The sequence below is a fragment of the Apaloderma vittatum genome, unplaced genomic scaffold, assembly GCF_000703405.1.
Source record: "Apaloderma vittatum isolate BGI_N311 unplaced genomic scaffold, ASM70340v1 scaffold34621, whole genome shotgun sequence".
Taxonomy (NCBI): Eukaryota; Metazoa; Chordata; class Aves; order Trogoniformes; family Trogonidae; genus Apaloderma; species Apaloderma vittatum.
This window is the reverse complement of record NW_009697970.1, coordinates 1-12,186: the sequence shown is the minus strand read 5'-3', so window position 1 is coordinate 12,186 and position 12,186 is coordinate 1. Positions and strand designations below refer to the sequence as shown.

General features: G+C 39.9%; 1 protein-coding gene across 1 annotated transcript; it reads right to left on the bottom strand.

Annotated features, from left to right (window-relative positions):
* Positions 1–343: 343 nt before the first annotated feature.
* On the bottom strand, positions 344–11,348 carry LOC104269656 (hypoxanthine-guanine phosphoribosyltransferase; the record flags this gene model as incomplete). Its single annotated transcript, XM_009877835.1, has 6 exons — positions 11,292–11,348; positions 10,786–10,892; positions 9,164–9,347; positions 3,720–3,785; positions 2,708–2,725; positions 344–426 (listed from the first exon to the last, which is right to left on the bottom strand). Coding segments are annotated over exons 1-6 (515 nt in total), but the record flags the coding sequence as incomplete, so codon positions are not given.
* Between the last annotated feature and the right edge of the window lie 838 nt (positions 11,349–12,186).

Genomic DNA, 12,186 nt, shown 5'->3' with positions numbered 1-12,186 from the left:
GTGGTAAGGCAAGACAAGTACCAGGCACGCACAAGCTGTCCCCTTCTGAAGCACTCGAATTCTTAGAGCAGCAAGACTGGAAAGAACAGTGCTTCCACCAGCCTTAACGAATACATGTTCTCATAACAGGCAAAAGTGCTCTTGGAGTTCAAACAAATACTAAACTCCAACAGATCACACCATATATGACTCCTGTGACTCCCGCAGAAATGTTCCCTCCCATTTTCTCTTCCATGGAAACACATTCCATGCTGGTTTGGGGGTTTGGTGAGGTTTTTTTGGCTTTTTTTTTCCCCTTCACACTTGTGAGATACAGCACAAACAATCACCATTAAATATTTACCTGGCTACTTTCACCATCTTTGGATTGTATTGCTTAAGTAGAGACAGCAACGTTTTCATTGTTTTACCAGTATCAATTATATCCTGAAAATAAAAAAAAATCATGTAAGAAAGAATATCGAATGTGTCAGAGTAGCATTTTCAGGTTTCTACCACAGAAATTGCTCATCCGCAATAGCACAAAAATACGCCAAAATACTGCTCATACTCAAACACAGGTGACATGTGACATCAGGTTGTGCTGACACAACTACGCTCAGTGAAGCGATCACGCACGTTAATAATAGCTCTTAATTGTTGTGGATAACTATGACTTTGAAAGCAGTTACTGAACTACGACCTTCTCGTCTCCTTTTGGAGCTTTTATGGCTTGCGCTCCTTGCAGCTATCAGACAATGTTTAATTAGAGCATGGTGAGAGTAATATTAGTCTTGCTGCTGAGCTCAGTTACAGAGATAGATGTACACAACAGAAAGAAAAGAAAGGAAAATAGGTAGAACAACCCATTACTGCAATTAAAGAATAAGAAATGTAATTTACATCATAGAACCAAGAAACAGCCAAAGGAATTGAACTGGGAATACCTTGTTGCACTTCTAAAGTCTATACTCAAATATGCAAAAATGACCTTTGACGTGGCTTTTTAATCCCATCCGCTGCACATATAAGCCCAAAAAAAGAATATATGACTTGCAACTGCAGCATCAGAAACGGACTCCTCATTTGGACTGAGATAATCACGTGATCTTTAAAGGGACAGGCCTTACCCTGGCCTGAGATCAAGCCTATTTGAAGCGAAGGACGTCGGTAACACAGAAGCAGCAATGTCCTGCTTTCACCTTATTTTCCCGTGACTCCCAATCAAAATAAAAACCAAACCAAAAACTCAAGAGAGCACCCACCAGCAATACCATCTTTAACACCTGATGCTTTTAATCATGGTTATAAACTCAAGAAAACTTAGAAACATATAGACACATAGAGAAAAATAGGAGCTGGTGAAGAAAGAGAAGTAGCTGCTTCATACTCCAAAATAAAAACAGAACCTATTACTGGTTTTGTATGGTAGATTATCTGTTTATTGGAGGTGAATCTCCATTTTGTTCAGGTTTTTTTGCACGTGAAAGGGATGCTCTATAGAAAAGCCTAGTGCTCTGGTGCACTAACCCTAACAATAACACTAACCCTACAATAAATGTGTGTTTTTATTGTTTGACAGTTAAAACTGTGATTGGTAAAAGGGATCGTATCTCACAGTGTATAAGACAAGTCACTGGGTAGATGATTTGCTGAACAAATGAGAAACTAACCTAGTTAGCTGTCTGGGACTCTAAAGACACATACTCATCTGAAAGGGAGCAGAAACATAATTAAACACATCTGTCTATCTGACCCAAAATACACTTCAAAGGACACCACTGGTCACACAGATGACTGCTGTATACATACTATTCTGGTAAAACTTCTGGAACTGAATGTGCTTTCTGTGGAATAATATAACCTTCCTGAATTAAAAAAAAAACCCAAACATAAAAACCACATTTTATGAGAGGAAACATCCTTCCCTTTGGCTGCAGTTTCTATAGTTGTTTCTTTGCTTACAAACAAGCCATTTCCATAATTTGGAGCCTTAAAACATGAGATTGCACATCCATTTTTCCTGTCTGCTGCTCCCGCTTCCCTATCCTGAAGCTGGCAAGCTTACTCAAGAATACCCTTTGACAAAGCGATACTTACCGAACAGAAGCGACACTGTCCATCAAGAAAGAGGTAGGAGAGCAAGAATTAAGCAACAGTACCTACTAGGAAACCAGACTGAGGTGTACTGTACCTGGTACCATCTGAAGAACCATGACAAGACAGAGGAATGGGAATTTAGCAACGGCAAAATGCTCATTAATGTTCTCCACGTCACTAAACATATTACACACAGGGACACTGGGCCGAGATCTGTTTTCACATACTTTAGTATATTCCTACTAGGAACCCCTTTCTAACTCTGCAGTTTAATTCCCTAACTTGTTATAAACCCAGAACAACAATATGTTTAATATTACTTTGTTCAGGCTACTTTTAAATAGAAATAAACACAGACATTTTAGAATTGACAGAATCCCAGAAAACTGAAAACAAATGCAACACTTTTTACATGGATATTTTCCTTGTTAAATTTAGCACTAGAATGTAATTTGAGAATTCAAAATATATATTTTCAAATTTAGAGCCCACTTGCAAAATTCAGGCCCGGAATCAGAAGCTGGAAGCCTTGAAACCAGAAATCAGTTTTTCTGTCTTAAGAACAACTTCTGTTTGAACTCTTTTACCAGACCCACATTAGAACTTTGAAATGGAACTTAATACTTACTTCTACGATCAAAACATTCTGGTGGGAAGAAAAAGAAGAAGAAAAAAAGATAAATCCATTAACACCTAGCGAATATGCCATTTTTAAATATATATTAATCTCTTAAGCTTATTAATTTTCATTGCAGGTAAATATTCATATCATCATTCATGCATGTTTAGACATATAACAGCAAATTCTATGTAGTTAACATATCTGATGCTCTAATAACAATTAGTGGGCAATGAGATTCTCCTCAACGTCTCATGCTGAGTACAAAGTGGTTTTTAAATTATTTAGACTTTGAGAATTCTAGACGCATGCAAAAGAGATCGAAGCGGAGGCCACACAATTCCTATTCTTCTGAAGCAAAGAGAGTAATATAGAGGCACGTCAGCCCTGCCATAGCTCCACCCTTTACACTGAGCTGTGACACACATGCCTTAAAGACCATGGACGTGTAAGAAGGGGAACGCAACGTGCTCTGACAGAGCAGGAGCCCTGACGCTTTAACCTCAGACGTCTGGCCCGGTGATGATCTCCACAGTCACTGGAGGAAAGCAGATTCCCAACTCACATTCTCTCATTTCCTTCTCTCGTCACCACCTGTAACAGGAACCCCCGTCCCCGACCTGGGCTGTGCGTTACGCGCCTCGACAGCAGCAAGTCCCATCATGGCTTCAGAGAACCACCAGTGCAGCAAATCAGTAACGCTGCTCTCTTTTAAACGTAGTTTGTAGGCAACAGCCCCCACAAGACTATTCTTCGCAGGCACCACAGAAAAACAAATCTCCTAAAACTTTGCCGATACTGAAGACAGTGAATTGGGGTGGGAGTTGTTAGGTTCATACTAAACTGATAGCTTTGAGGGCTTACCCGCTTCCCCAGCACACAGCGGCAAATGTTTAGATGAAAACTCCGTTTCCAATTTTTAAAACTCTATAATCTTCACACACCAAAAGAGCAGCCTTAAAACCTTGTAGGTTTGTGGGTTCTTTAGTGGTTTTGTTTTTAAACATACAAAGAGCCATACCTTTCCAGTCAAGGTTGAGAGGTCATCTCCACCAATTACTTTTATATCTCCAGTTGACTGATCATTCTAAGAAAGAGGAGAATAAGCATTAGTGTTACCAGAATTAAAATAGCTTTTTTCTTCCAGTAAGCACCAAAACTGCAGAGAGCATATCCAGCGAACGTGAATGCTTTCAGGAACACAATACCAACAGCATTCTCTATTAACTAAGAAATTATGAGTGATCAAATTCAAAGATCGAATTTCACATCAAAGATTGACAAGAGATCTGCATAAACACAGTCACCTTCCTCATCTGTGACCATTATATACATATATGTATCTAAAGAGTTATGATTTGCCAAGTATTCCCTACAGATATGGAAATAAGACAAAAAGTACTTCAATTTCCAAGCTGTGTGCTGTTATATAGTTGGTAATTTACATTTTAAACTCTAATGCTTTCGAAAGCCTTGCTATCTGAATAAGTATAAACAATCATAACAGTAACAAGAACAGCCAGCAAATAAGGTACAGATTAATATTTAGAAATATAAGCTATAAAAATAGCCAGAAAAGCTTATGTTTTCCTAGTTTACAAGAAATCCAATTACTTCTTATAGTAATTGAACAGCAACCTCAGTACACCATCACTACAACACAGTACTTTGCTCCAGTAAAATTAAACTTCGATATGAACATAAATGACCTGTTACATAAGAAAGTTAAAAACAGCTGCTAGGAGTGCTTCACAGATCTTTGCAATTTATTTAACGTCATTCACCTGATTTTAAACCTTGACAGTGTCTCACAGTTCATACTGGATGTGATATGTTTATTATTGTACTATGTACAGATGACATTACCCTATCACTTCATCATTTAATTCTGTCAAAATGCTGATTTGCTTAACAAACTTCACTCTCGTAGTTCCTTAACACGTATCTTCCTTTTAGAAAAATGTTATTATTTTGCTGCTGTACCTTGAAGCCCACAACTACACAGACACACAGTGAAGCAGCAGTTTCTTCCCAAAGCCCAAAAATGACAGATGCAATAGAGAGGGAACCACAAGGGAACAGGGATGCCCCATACAGCTTTCTGTTTTCTGTTTTCACAGCCGCATGAAGTCAGATATTTGTGCGATATGAACTGTAGGCAAAAGCTCAAATGTTATCACAAAAAAGGGGGAAACAAACTATCTAGAGAGGCACACTCCAGGTACACAATAAGTAACACTGGGATGATAGTAAAAGGAGAATGGATTAAAAATCCTGTGGATAGTGGTGTCGACAGCCCAGGATAAAGAAGTGCTGACAGCTCTACGCATGTACAATCAGATTATAGAACTAACAGATACTTTCCTTCTAGGATTCCTGTAAAACAACATGAAAAAATAAGATCAAATAAATCATAAGGAAAAGTATCTTTTCAGTTTTACCTCACGTGTTTTAAAGAAAACATTAGTTTGAGTTATACGACTCTGAAATGACACTGAAGTGCCATGTTTCGCTACTATAAGGAACACTCGTTTTTGATCGTCAGCTGTTCCAGCGCATCCGTAACCAGGCAAACAACACCACCACCAAACAGCATCAACGTCACGGTGTTAAAAAAGTCCAAAACCACAGATGTCAAAATGACTGCTGCTTGAGCCAGCAGATATGCACACTGCTACTGGATGCCTGAGATACTGGCTAGATCAACCACCAAAATGCGATTCCGTTTCACACAGTCTTCATAAAGCTGAAGGACATTTCCTGTGTTCATACTATCTTAAAATCATCTTAAATGACAGCTTCTTTAAGCTTTTCCTTGTTTATGTTACAGGATTCTCTCTCATTTATTCCTACACTAAGAGGGATTTCATCCTCCTTCCACGGAAAGACATAAAAAAAATAAAAGTGGTTCCTTCCAAAACAACGACGGAGGAAGATGTTACAGTGCATAGATGTTACATGCATAGATGAGACTGCTCGGTATATGTGAAGGATCAGGCTCCTGACGATCTGTTTGGCTACAATGCAACACGCTACACTCAGGTAAGAGCACCACAAAACTAGCTTACCGCAAGCCTTTGGGTTATGCATATTAAAGTGTGATGATCAGCAGCAAAAAACCAATCTAAGCTACAGAAACGGTCCTGCTCCTGCCCACCAAAACCCATGCAAACTGCTACACTTCTTAACACAAATCTTCATTGGCACATAAACCTGCATTCCTACCCAGGTACTGAGTTCCCGAGCAATTAAAGGATAAAAAGCTGTTAAAGAATTCTCTAAACTGGTTGTAACCAGATTTCCATTGGAAAGAACTCTGTTTAATAATTAAGCAACCTTTTAATTATCTTCAGGAGCATTAGTTCTGATTTCAGTACTGGTAAGACTTTAATGCTTTGTGGTTTAACACATAAGAGTTTTACCGTTTAGATCTGTTTTCACTGCCTCCCTGTTGTCACTGCTGGAAAACAATAACGCTTTGCAAGATCGTAACTCCCGACTCGAGTGACTCCAAGATCACCTTTTAAAAAGGCATTTTCAGTTCCTTACAGCATGTGCCATAAGACTTAGTTAACAGTGTACTTTCAGAATACTGCCGTGACCAGCCTAACCAGAGTTTACCCTGTACTTCACCGAAAATCCCTATTTTCCTGAGTGACAGTGCAACACATCCCTTGTCTTTTGGCTGCCCTCCACTGCTACATAAGCAACATTTGCTCATTTCCAAGTTTGAATGCAGGAGACTGGTGAAAAGCCATTCTTCTTGTACCACAGACAAAACGAACTGTTTGTCACGGATACGGAGATCTGGGTCTCTTCACAAACACTATCTTTCCATTTCTTAACAGCCTGCCAGATCATTAAAATTCATCTGTAAGGACTCAGAAAGTTGGAGTTAGGAGCAAAGTTTAATCACAGCTTGATCATGTCAGTATTCTTAGAGAATTATTTTTGGGTGCAGAACAGGATGAACTTTGCATTGCCACACAAAAAAAAGCCCGTATGCTTGTAAATATTAAATGATCGGTTTCAAACAAGAATAGAACCTCAATTACACCAATTGCAGAACCATTACACAAGTTCAGCTGCTTTGTTTATGCGACCAGGGTATTTTTAACATCTTTTATCCAGTCTGGGAAGGCAGGCAGCATGATCTAGCAGTCGCATCCAAAGACAGCGACAAGAGAGCTCGCTCCACTTTCAGCCGTCCGTTACAGTTCCCAATGCCTTTCACATCACTAAACACAGATCCTTCCCATCTAGTAAAGCACGGGTAGAAACTACTGAGCAGATTTAGCATCCTGACACTAGTAATGATGGAAGACCCAGACAATCTTCAGACAACCTGGGACAATCTTAGCCAGTCTATCGAGTTATGCAATCTACAGGAACAGCAGTCTGGATATTAATAACTACCTAAGAGAGTCCACAGAAATGAGATGCTCATAAATACTGTACTGGAGGCATCAGGTAACAGGAGCTCCTCATCTAGGACAAGAAAACATCCTTTTATAGAATTCGCTGACAAAACCAAAATCCCTGAAGCCAACACCTCAAGGAAAACATTCTGCTTAGACACCTTTCTGTCCAAATTTCTTTGCTTTTCTCCTCATCTACTAGTTCTTACTACAAAAACCAGGCTTTAAAATTTCATAAAACTTATTTGCTGTTCACTCCCCTATTTATACCAAGACACTGTAGTTCTAGGGAGTAACAAACAAAAGCAGCTGTAGTAAAGAAATGAACCGAAGCATGCCTAATACACCAGGATGAGCAAAGACAACACACACGTAAGGCAGCCTTGCTTTTTAACAGAGGGGTTCTTTTCAGGTGTTTCAAACCATTTCTCCAGTAGCTTTTTTCCAAGTTAGTCAGAAAGTGAAGAGAGTGAAAGGGTGCAGTCTTCATACTGTTTTTTAAACAAGCTAAGTTGGAGGTGTTCCTTGAAGAAAGCAGAAGACATAATTTCCTCACCAAAAAAAAAGGTGGGAGTATTTAACTTATTATCCCGTAACGGAGACATTCAGCTTTCTGTCGTGGCTTTTGCAGGCAGAATATACGGGCACGTGGTGGTTTAGTGGCCACAGGAACCTGAATCTTTTGAAGCGCTCTCACCCACTGCTTTCAATACAGTGCACAGAGAGCACCTTATGAGAGAGAACAAAAGGCTGGCAGGGACCCTTCTGCCCAGCCTTGCCTTCTCGTTAAAGAGCGTAACTAAATTACTGCCTGGCCTACGGCAAGCGCGAACGTGGTTTCCAGGTAACCCCTGGACAGCCACCCACGTGGACGCCTTGGGCAGGCAGGGCTGCTTGTCCTGCAAACAGACTTGACCAAAGCCTCACGCAGTTCTGGGCTTCACTTTGAAGCGTCAGCAAATCCCTCAACAAGAATTTATGAAGTTCTTGGACAGTTCAAACAAAATCTGCAAATACCTCCATCACTGGTTAGGCAAAAGGAAGGACGACGTTGAGTTTCCAACTCAGTAATTTTTCCAGTTTAGCTTTTTTCTGGCATAGGTGCTCCTCTATAACTGCGACATGTAGCCTATAATGCTGACTTGAACGCAAAGTCACTGAGACAGAACTAAGGGCATAACCTTACAAAACAATTTATTCAAACACTCCAAGTTGAAAGGAAAAAAATGTAATTATTTCCATGCTACAGATGGTTTTACAGAACAAATCATAATACCATCCTGCAAACATGAGACTAGGCAGTCGGCAAGTCAGGAAGTTTGCAGTACTAACACCCATCAGCTTCTTCCTTTGACCTACCTAACATAACCTCATGCTTCCTTCTATAAAACTTACACGTTACCTCACGTTACAGAACATTTCATTCTCCTATAAAGCTAGACCAGGATGAAAGGGTTTTTTTCCAGCAATGTAAAGCCAATCTTGAAAAAGTTGTGCCATATTCCATAGTCACTAATCATAAATCTTAGCTTTATGAATCCAGTACTTCCACAAGGCCAAACACAACTAATTTTGCTCATTGTTTGGTTGTGCCAAACAGAAGATGAGACAGGGAAGCTGGGTATAACTGCTTTTGCAGCTTTCAAGTCTTCTAGTCCAACGCATGATGTCTCAGCCACGTAAAAAATCCTAGAATTAGATTTTTGTAACTACATTTGCAGGAGAATCCTCTGCATTTTTCTAAAGCCATAGCTGTAGGGATAGGGTAGTGGGCAGAGAGGAAACTGTTTAACAAGTAAAGAACATGCAATGAGTATCTCTGCTCTGCATAAGGGTTTTACAGGGCTGCAGAGATACCAAAGTCTAAAAGAAAACAGATTACATAATACGGTACAGAAACAATAAATTAGCTTGTGACTCTTAACTCCCTTAATTATTTGTTTAATATTAGCACATTCTAGCAGCAACAACATTAAACCACCTCTGTTAATAATTTGAAGTTAGTCAAATTTATACTAGAATTGCACAGTACTGCAGAGATACTTACACAATAACTCTTCAACCTAATGAAGTCGACAGTCATGGGGATTGATTTGTCACTGTTTCTGTTCAGTGCTTTGATGTAGTCTAATAAATCAGCGAAAAATTTATAGCCACCCTTGAGTACACAGAGTGCTACAATGTGGTGTCCTCCCATGCCCTTCATAATTTCTCGTGCCAGTCTCTCCGTCCTATATAAAACCAAGAAAGAGTTAGCTGTCGAAACACGTTTCATTTGCTTACTATAGCGGCAGCGCTTCGTCCTGCTAACAGAAGCAAGCACAGGCATCAGACCTGGAAACACATTTTCCTCAGAAATATTTGCCTACCACTTCAGTCACCTTTACATGTTATTGGTCAACAAAGCTTTGCTTTCCAAGGTTAATCTAACAGCAGCACTGCCAAAAGCCTTTTTTTTTTTTTTCGTATGTCACACTCAGCCAAAGCAAATCTTGACACCCTGAAGCTGTTTCACTGTCAGATATGCGACATGGAAGTGTTTTCTCCTACCAAAGACTGTTCAGCTTCCATGTGAAGAGCAACATAAGTTAACACAACTAAAAGGCAGCAGCCCTCACTGAGGAGTAAGAAAATTCTTGAATTGTAAACTGAAGAGTTTATGTCTATTTGTCAAGCTAGAATGCCAGAAATTTGTCCTAACTGCAAAATACAATACCAACAAAGCAGAGCAAGAGAACACTGCACTGTTTTTCTGCAATCATTGTTTCTAAATTTATCTTGTTATATGTTTTAGAAAGCATAGTATGTATTTACTGTGTGCCAGCTGACAGCAGGTTTCTCAGAGAAAGCCTACCATTATAAACGTCACATAAATTACTCACTGACGTACTCCATCCAATTTTTTCCTCGGTATGGACTTCCAATGCAAAGTTTTTACAGTATTAAAAAATAAATATTTCAAGAATCTCTTTGCATTCCTATTTGTGAGACCTCCAGGAAGAGCAACCCTGTACCACTCTTAAATGGTTGTGTCAGTATTGCTTCACTGAATTTGTTGTTCGTTCTCTTCAAGGGAATTAACAGCTACCAAACACAAAGCAAACCAAAAATGCCTTATAGGCTTATGCACTTATTTCTGATCACACAAGATAAAACTTCCACATCACAAATTCCAGCAACCACAGAAGTGACAGGTTGATATTTTCAGAGGCTAATGTCTTTCCCAGAGGTAGAAGGAAGTTGAATATTACTTATCTACCACACAAACATGCAAAAGTCTAAGATGATGTGATTAATAATTTACTTTTATTAATATCCTAAGGAAATTCAAGAGACTATAATTGTTTGGGACTGAACTGGCACAATAAATAATGCCTTCTAATTAGGTTTTAAGATGTAAAACATTAAACACTGAAAGTCATTGATTGCTTCATACCACAAAATTTCACTTGAGAATTATGACAGATTCCCAAACAATAGCATAACCGCAAATGTACAAACTCTTAGAAGCTGAACATGAAAGAGTTAATTAGCACTTGTACTTCTTAGTCTCTAATTAAATGTAATCTATTTAGACAGTCACCAGGCAGCAAAACTATCACTGGAAGATTGTTTATTCCAGCGTCATGGAATCAGCTGGAGCAATGTACTGTCTGAAGTCAAACCAACCTGTCCATGATGAGCCCATGGGGAATATAGACTTTTTCCAAATCATCTGCATAATGTTTAGGTATGCAGAACAAGTCCAGGTCGTAACCTTGTTCATCATCGCCAATCTGAAAAGGAAATAAGGTGAGATTCCTGTAAAGCCTTATAAAAGTCTGCGGTGAGAAACTGTGAGCCCTTTGCTTTATTCAGTAAACTACCAAATCCACTACACTCATCAGGATCACCTTACTTTCCCTCACTATAAAAACATTAGTCACACTGAACACAGCATGAAGTGTAATCTAACAGAACCCACAGCTCACAAGAGTTGCTTGAAATAACACATGAGCTGTTGTACAACACAATGTGGGGAAGAAATTAAGTCCTAACAACATTCTCCTATGTCAGGGAGTGGGAGAATTAAGCTACTACAGCTCAATGAATCTCTTTATTCCACTAAAAAAATCTATTCAAGGAGATTTTTAACACCTTTGATTTTCCTAGTGTAATGCAAGACCTTCGTTTGCAATTAAGCAAGTGGAGGTTTTGACATGGACATCTTCCAAATCTCCACAACACCACATCACAACAAAACACAATAGCCAGTTTAGTTTCCAGGACAAGAGAAGACAGCTACATGAGCACTGAGCACGACAACTGATGCTGCTGTGAAGTCTTCTCAGACCACCATCTGCAAACCGTGGAGGTTCCAGATCTTTCAGAATCTGAAATCAAAGCCCTGCTTCAGCAACCTGTTCCACACAGGCAAATTCCCTGTGTGAAACAACCTGCAATATTAGCAGGTGTGTATTAATTAGGACACAGGATTAGCATACGTATATAATTATACCAAATACAGCTGAGGTTCAGGGCGTATTGTCCCAACAGCCTTCCCTGAACCTTAACCTTGCCGCAACTTGAAAAGGACAGCGTTTCTTAATTACTTCACTCTCTGATTATGCAGCTGAATGCTATTAGGTGTAAAATTAAGACTTTCGTAGGGAAAAAAAATAAGCTTTACTACTGGCAGTTCACCCGGGCAGGCACTTTAAATATCCATTTTGTCCACTGCTGCCCTTGCAGGACACAATCTCCTCCTGTGCCCAGTGAAGCACTTACCTGCCCTGCGATCTGCCAACTGCTTACAGGGGTTCGGGCTGTGTAAGCCCTAATACGGGGTTCACTCTCCCCTCCAACAGAGACCCCGCAGGAGCCACCCACGAACCCGGCGCCGGCACCGGGGCCCCCCCACCCGGGGCCGGCTGTGATTTCCAGTCCTGTGACAGCTCCCCTGCCAAACACGTGCTGTGCTTCGGCTCAGCGCTATACCTAGTGCCTCTGTTAAACCCTCCTTTCCGCATCTGGCAGGGAATGCGCCCTCCCTGCAGATTTTATCAGGTATTTTATTGACTGAAGGATTCA